Raw genomic sequence first — 8,129 nt, 5'->3', positions numbered from 1 at the left:
GGGAGGATTTCTCAGCGGATCGGGATGATTGTTGTGTTGTCTCTCTGGCTCACATCTCCTCTTGGCTCGTGCTGTTGGAGAAGGTGGGCAGCAGTGAGAAGAAATGACTTCGCAGCGGTCATTCAACCCTGATCTCCAGGACTGATACGTGTGGTGCCGTGCGCGTGGGCACGCTCGGAGGAAAACGTTATTGCTCTTTTATAGCTCAGGGGATTCATTTAAATATCAACTTCATCTGTGTCTTTTTTTCTTAGTGTCCAAAGAAAAAATTATTTTGACAGGAAATCTCGGTAGGAGTTTACTATAGTAATCCTGCATATTATACAAGTTACTATAGTGTTTTTGAACCTTACTATGATAAATATTAAAGAATACTCATCCATTCTATATTTAATACTGCAGAATAACAAAGTGCACTCATCACTATAATATACTAGACTAGAGCAGACTCGCATTAACTGTAGTTAAGCTCATTTAAAATATTTGTTTCTGACATTCGTTAGTTGGAAAATGTCAAATTTGATTTGAAATGTCACACGTGGATTTGTTTTCTCATACTCCATCTCTTGTGTCTCCTCTCTGTTGTTTCCTTGGTAACCAAATACACTAACTTCTGAAAATAACTTTAGTGTACCGTACGTTTGAGAAATGTCCCCGAGGTTTTGTGTTCTGCAGAAAGTCGTAGAGGTTTGATGTCATGTGAATGAGTCTCTTTAAGCGAGGGTCTCAGTTTGCTCTTCATTGCATCTCATCGTATAGCAATTGAGATATTATAGAGACTCTGTGTGTTAGTTTGTTGTCCCGGAAGTGAAATACATTTGTATTTGTATGGACAGATGCTTATCCAATGACAGAGATGATCTACACCTGGACTAAAGGCCCTAAGCATTCTGTGGAGGTCCCACCCGAATCATCCAGCCTGGTCCAATACGATCTGATCGGACAGACCGTGTCCAGTGAAACCGTCAAATCCATCACAGGTACATACACACACACACACACACACACGCACGCACGCAAACACACACACATCTATATCTGTCAGTCAAGCAGATGGCACAAAACAACAGCGTTTGTTTATTTATTTATTACTTTCTTTTGCATGAAAATGACATCAGAGATTTTGAGTTTTCAGATGTGATTTGATCAGTGAGGCGCCGCCTCCCCGTGCGAGCGTAAACCTCATTCTGTTAAATCAGATGAATGAGCCAGCGCAGCTTAACAGGCAAAAACAACTTTACAATTGCGCCAAAAGCAGGCGCTGGGATGACAGACTGTCTTCAAAACTCTTTTCTGCTCTTTCAGGTGAATATGTGGTGATGACGGTCTTCTTTCACTTGAAACGGAAAATGGGCTACTTCATGATTCAGACGTACATCCCCTGCATCATGACTGTCATCCTTTCTCAAGTGTCTTTCTGGATAAATAAGGAGTCTGTGCCCGCCAGGACTGTCTTTGGTACGTGTTACTCTACTGCACTTCTCCTCACCCTCTCTGACACCTCACAAATATACTCTACACCTCTCTCTCTCTCTCTCTCTCCATCCTCCTCCTCTCTCTTGCATTTCTGTCTGTCTGTCCATTAGTTCATCTTTCTCTTCTTCTGTTTATCCTTCCATTCATCCATATATTCATCTCTTTCTCCCTTCATCCTTCTTCCTCCATCTACCTACATTATCTCTCTCTCCATCAATCTCTTTCTCTCTCTCCATCCATCCCTTTATCCTTCTCTCTCTCTCTCTCTCTCTCTCTCTCTCTCTCTCTCTCTCTCTCTTTCCAACCATCACTTTTTCTTCTTTCCTACTTCCTTCTCCATCTACCCAACTCTCTCTCTCTCCATTCATCCCTCTCTCTTCATTAATCTCCTTCTCTCATTCCATCCATGATTCCATTCATATCTCTATCCATCCATCTCGTTTTCTCTCTCTCTCTCTCTCTCTCTCTCTCTCTCTCTCTCTCTCTCTCTCTCTTTCTCTCTCTCTTTCCAACTATCACTTTTTCTTCTTTCCTACTTCTTTCTACATCTACCCATCTGTCTCCATTAATCTCCTTCTCTCACTCCATCCATCCGTTCATCTCTCTCTATCCATCCATGACACCATCCATTTTTCCATACTTCCATACATCCAATCGTTTGTCTTTTCCTGTATGTGACCATTTCTCTTCATCCATCTATAATTAATCTACCCATCTCTCTTTCTCTCTCCTCCATCCTTTCATCTCTGTCTCTATTCTATTCACACCACCCTCTGTATCTTCTTTAACTCTGAGTGAAGCCACTTTAACACTTTTTGCTTTTGCTGTGATTCTGTATATTTGTTTCGCAACATACAACCAACTCATCTCAAGCCCGCACAATTACATTAATGACATTAACAGATGCGTTTGTGTCAATGTATTATTTATATGTCATGTTTTTCTCAGAGTCAGTTAGTTTTGTCATGTATCAGGTGTGAAGGAGTGAAAGGACGTTCTTGAGTTTGAATGGCCTCAGCATCATTAAATGCTTTTTTCTAATCTGTGACATCACGGTGACACCGTGTGACCGATCAGTCCCGACTAACCTTATCTGTTATGACCTTATGTGTCTGCGGCAATCTGCTAATCACAAACGCACACACACACACTTCACCTGCGGCACTGAAGATGCTGAGAATAGCACGCTCTCATTCTCAACTGCAAAAGTGTAACAATGACCCACCTTCATATGGCTACTAACAGCAGCGTTTGGACCCGCTCCAGACCAGCAGATTTTCATGTCCTAGATGAAAGTGGGCTTAGTGACGGGGTTTCTGGGTAATGACAGTGTGGGATTTTGATAGCCAGCACTTATTCGGACCGTCCCCGTCATGAGACCGCAGTGATCTGCTGTGTGTCTGTTCTAGGTCAGGCTCTATGTTTTGGTTGTGCTGGAAGGTCACGGCGATCTAAAGACTTTTGGAGCGTTTAATGACAGAATTATCTTTTAAAAGTAAAGAGTTCTTTTTATGCAAATAATGTAAAGCTGCTCAGTCCACCCCAGATCCATTTCAACCACATTGAGACTAAAATGGGTCATTCTAAAAACGGTCGTGGATTTGAGCAAATGAACATATGACCACCCACACCTATACATTAACACCTATTCAGTGTTGATCGGTTTGGCCCACACATAGAGAAATAAACAGTTTCAGAAACAAAGGTCTTTCACATACAGTACAGAAGTCTTAAAGGTACAGTAACAAACACGTGACAGGACAAAGTATTTGTTAATCACATGACGTGATGTTTTTGGGGTGAACTATGCCTTTAAATGGAAGGACGCGTGTTGCCAGCTCTGCTACAACGGAAGCAGAGACTGAAGGTCGTGACACTTTTGTCATTTTGTTTCAATATCTGCACACAAAGCCTTCAGCAAAACTTCACAACTGTGTAGAATCAAAACACAGAGAGGGACAGTTCAGATAAAAATGAGAATGAATTCATTTCTTCATCCTCGTGTCGTGTCACACCTGTATAGGATTCTTTCTTCTTCAGAACACAAAAGAAGATATTTTGGAGAATGTTGATCATCAAACAACACTGAACCTCATTGACTTCTGAACACAAAACCACCAGCACGTTTCTCAAAACATCTTCTGTTGTGTTGCACTGAAGAAAGACTCACATACACATTTACAAACACATGAGAGAGATTTAATTATGAACTAAGTGAAAACAATTTGTACTGGAACGTTGTTTTTTTAGATAAATTCATGATAATGAGTCCGAACTTTTGGTTGAGTGTTTGTTGAAAAGTGCTTTTCTTTTTACAGTAAACAGTATAAAATACAGTAATACGTTATTTATTTATTTAATTAAAAACAAATCCTGCTTACTTAGTACCATATGAACAAAAACTTTTATTCCGTTATTGTAAAGAGAATGAGATGTTGTTTGTGTAGTATCACAACACAAAATCATTTTGCTTAAAGAAAATAATTTTTTTTCTTTCTTTTGTTTAAGGGTAGAAATATGAAGCAGATATGTTGCTGATGTTTCACAAGAATCAGCCCATAAATAAATCAAGTGTTTTCAGGATCATGAGGAGTTGTAGAAATCATGCGTTGTGTGTGTGTGTTCATGTGTGTTTATTGTGTGTGTGTGTGTGTGTGTGTGTGTGGGCATTATGTGTATGTGTGCATGTGTGTTGTGTATGTGAGTGTATGTGAGTGTATGTGAGTGAGTGTGCATCTGTGTAATATGCGTGTGTAGTCTGTACGTGTGTGTTTATTGTGTGTGTGTGTGCATTATATGTGTGTATGTGCGTGTGTGTTGTGAATGTTCATGTGTGTGTGTGTATGTTTGTGCGTGTGCATCTGTGTAATATGCGTGTGTAGTCTGTATGTGTGTGTGTGTGCGTGTGGGCATTAGTGTACGTGTGCATGTGTGTGTTTATTGTGTGTGTGTGTGCGCATTATATGTGTGTATGTGTGCGTGTGTGTTGTGTATGTTCATGTGTGTGTGTGACGGGATGTCTGTCAAGCTCACAGCTCTGTGTCAGGTTCAGTTTCACATGGAGTCAAACTCTTTCAACCTAAGACACCCGGGTTAACAGTGAATCCCTGACTCCCTCTGGTGGATTAAAGTCAAACTAACCCACAAGACAAATCACACGTGACATCTCTTTAATACCTCCATGATTTCTCCCATCATCAATGAGAATACATGGAAACTTCAGCTTAAGTCTCACCTGCGTCTCAGATGTTTCTCATCAGTCTTTCTGCCGTTGCTCACAGGAATCACTACAGTCCTCACCATGACCACCCTCAGCATCAGCGCCCGTCACTCTCTGCCCAAGGTGTCTTACGCCACGGCTATGGATTGGTTCATCGCTGTGTGTTTCGCTTTCGTCTTCTCTGCCCTCATCGAGTTCGCCGCGGTCAACTACTTCACCAACGCACAGGCGGAGAGAGCCAAGAGAAAACAGGCCAAAGCAGCGGCCGCGGCCAGCGCCAAGAGCTCCGGCCAAACTAAAGACTCAGAAGAGGTCCTGCAGGTGAGGAACATTACTCTCATACATTTACATACTGAATTATGCTTACTATAGCAAGACACTGGTAAATGTGTGGTTACCATAAATTAAACTACTGTCTCAGTGTCTTTGTATTCAGCATTGTTTACATTGTGCTTTGTGCATCATGGGAGTTTTGGGAGCGTTTAACTGTGATATGGTGCGCAAGCAGAGATTCAGGATTAGACGACGACAGCTGTGAGATTTAGTGAGAATTCATCTGTCAGATGTATTCGGCTGCTGTGATGTATTGCACTCCTGTCTAAGGCCGTTTATTTCTACAGAGTGTTGTTAATGTCCCTTATCTAATGCTGCTTATGAGAACGTTTTCTCCCGTCTGCTGATCAAAAACGTCTTTTAATGGCAAGTTAAAGGATCGCTCTCATGTGCAGATGACAGGTGAAGCGAGCATCACTGGTCTGTGTCCTGAACGTTGAATCTCGCCTCACGAGGTTAGCATGGCATTATGGGTAACATCCCAGCCATCCTTCGCTCTGTCTCTGAGCTGTATTGAGATTCATTCTCTCTACTCACAGCTTGCGTTAACATATTTTCCGCACGCCACGAGACATCAATTACACTTTGCCAACTGTTCATTTCTCAGAGGAAGTGCTGAAAAGTGTCCCGGTGAATCTGGGCTATCAGGTCCAAAGAGACGAAATCACAGCAATCTTCTCTGTGTTGAACTCATGAACACAATAACAGTCTGTGTAATAATATCACTTTGGTAGCGTACCAGGTGCTTTCCAGATGATGTTTAATGAGGTGTGAATCTGCTGTTATTTACTGAAACTCTTTTCATGAAACTGAATTGAAAAAATAAGCAAAAAGTAATTTGAATCATTTAATCATTTTCAATAAAGGCATATATTGCTAATAAACTTGCATATATAAATTCAATATATGTGTATCGTTAACAAATGGTGAAAACATATAATACCATATACAACTTTGATATATATTGTTAACATATCTGGTTATATCATATAATACAATATAGCGTTTGTATGTATATTGGTAAAACATTTATGGTCACAACATGCAATACCATAAAATATGAATCCTATACATACTTTAAATATATGATGAGATATAAATGTTTCTAATATGTTATAAAAATATATATCTACATGTATACAAAAAATGTATATATGTGGAAATCATATATTTTTGTATATGTAACATATGTGGCAAGATCACTTCTGAGATATATTACATTTCGGTATGGGAAAACACGAATCATTTCACCAGATTAGCAGACTTAAAAATATACATTCTGTCATTTATTCCCCCTCATGTGATTGTGAGTCTTTGTTCAGTGGAACACAATAGAAGATATTTTGAGAGATGTCTCAGTGTTCTACAATGGACGTCAACGGAGTTCAGTGTTGTCTGATGATCGCCATTCTTCAAAATATCTTCTTGTGTTCTGAACAACACAAGAAAGTCATACAGGTTTGGAATTACACGATCACCATGGTATTTTCATTAAACTACGGTATTAAATCCAACAGAAAACACGACTACACTTTACTATAATAAAACAGTGAGTTGAATTAGTGCCCTTTGACTCGCTGAACAACTTTTGAAGGTTACTGAAGCGTTGTTTGAAAGCATTTGCATACTGTACATGTTAAAAATCCATTCCTCTGAGACCTTTAATAAAGAGTCATAAATCACAACACAAGACATTTATGTGTCAGGGAGGAAGAGGAACTCCCATGAGCCCCTGCTGTATAATCACACGCACGCACACGCATGCACACGCTGTTGAGCGGAGTCATGTCTCTGTTTTCAGGAGAAAAACTGTTTCTAGAATAACTCCACCTCCATACACCCACAACCAAACCATCTGATGATAAAAGCTTCTTACTGGCCTGAGCGTTACTGTACGCCTGACATCTGTTCACACGCAGGCACAAACTACAGTACACCAAAATACTGCATCTCACAATCTCATGTCTTCACTTATATCATTTCTGCTTTAAATGAAAAAGTAACTTCTAAAGGTTTTTATTATTTTCTTTGCAATAAAACAAGGGTTTACATTTTTATAGGCTGTCGCAAAACTCTAAATGCTGACATATTACAGACTAATTCCAGTAAATAATGTCATACATAATACAATTTATTCTTTTTAACCCTGCAGTCAAACTCGGACACCAACGGTAACCTGCGCAAGCGTGTTAACTCCAGCATTCAGTCCCAGCCCGAGGGCAAGAACGTCCAAAGAACCGAAGCGTCCGGCAAGAGCGGAGCGGCCTCATCCAAACCCACTCTGACCAGCCAATCATCTTCCACCTCGGAGGGTACCAGCAGCTTCTCCAGCCAATCACGTCTCAGCCCCAGTACCGCCAGCCAATCCAATGCAGCCGCTTTGTCCTCGACCTCCAAGACCACACCCCCGGCCCCGCCCTCTACGCCGACGGTTCCCGAAAAGGCTTCCCCCGTTACGGCTCCAGGCACTCTTCACCATCTCCTCGGGCCTAAATTAGAAAACATTAAAAAGAAGGAAGTCAAAGTCTCGCCGACCGCTCAGGCCACGCCTCCCGCCACCGGAGGAGCCAGCAAGATTGACGAATACGCCCGGATTTTATTCCCGGTGTCCTTTGGGGTGTTCAACATGGTTTATTGGGTGGTTTACTTATCCAAAGACACCATGGAGGCCAAGAGAGGCCAACAATAACGCGCTTGTTTCTATTCTGTTTTTCTACAATGTTTTGATGAAGAAATGAAAGATCCCTCCAAGGATTAAACCAGCCCGGAAAAGAAACAGTAATGTGGCGTAAAAGTGGACAGACGATGAGAAAGCGCCTCATGAGATTATTTGGGTGAAATAAAAGCCAGATCTTTTTTTCGTGACTGCCGAAAAGGACCGTACATGAGATGAAGCATGAGGATATACGACAATAAGTGAAATAAATCTCTAAACACGCAATCTCACAGGAATGAATCATAGATATATCGGTTGTCTGTTTGAATAGCCATATTTCTGCTCTGTCCTATTTCTCGCCGGACACACAGAAGCAGGGACGATTCTGTTGAGTACAGAAGATCAAAACCAGGGCCATTTAGTCTATTTTTCTATAGAGACACG

General features: G+C 41.0%; 1 protein-coding gene across 1 annotated transcript in view; it reads left to right on the top strand.

The window, feature by feature from the left end:
• Window positions 1–7,718, top strand: part of gabra4 (gamma-aminobutyric acid type A receptor subunit alpha4) — a gene marked incomplete at both ends in the record, with an annotated part of 12,593 nt that extends 4,875 nt beyond the window's left edge. Inside the window, 4 exons of the mRNA XM_079479411.1 lie at window positions 837–980; window positions 1,306–1,458; window positions 4,758–5,017; window positions 7,182–7,718. Of these exons, the coding sequence (XP_079335537.1) occupies window positions 837–980; window positions 1,306–1,458; window positions 4,758–5,017; window positions 7,182–7,718 (1,094 nt within the window). The remainder of the gene's footprint in view (window positions 1–836; window positions 981–1,305; window positions 1,459–4,757; window positions 5,018–7,181) is intronic.
• Between the last annotated feature and the right edge of the window lie 411 nt (window positions 7,719–8,129).

The sequence above is a fragment of the Barbatula barbatula genome (genome assembly GCF_947034865.1).
Source record: "Barbatula barbatula genome assembly, chromosome: 18".
NCBI lineage: Eukaryota > Metazoa > Chordata > Actinopteri > Cypriniformes > Nemacheilidae > Barbatula > Barbatula barbatula.
This window is presented reverse-complemented; position numbering and strand designations above follow the sequence as displayed.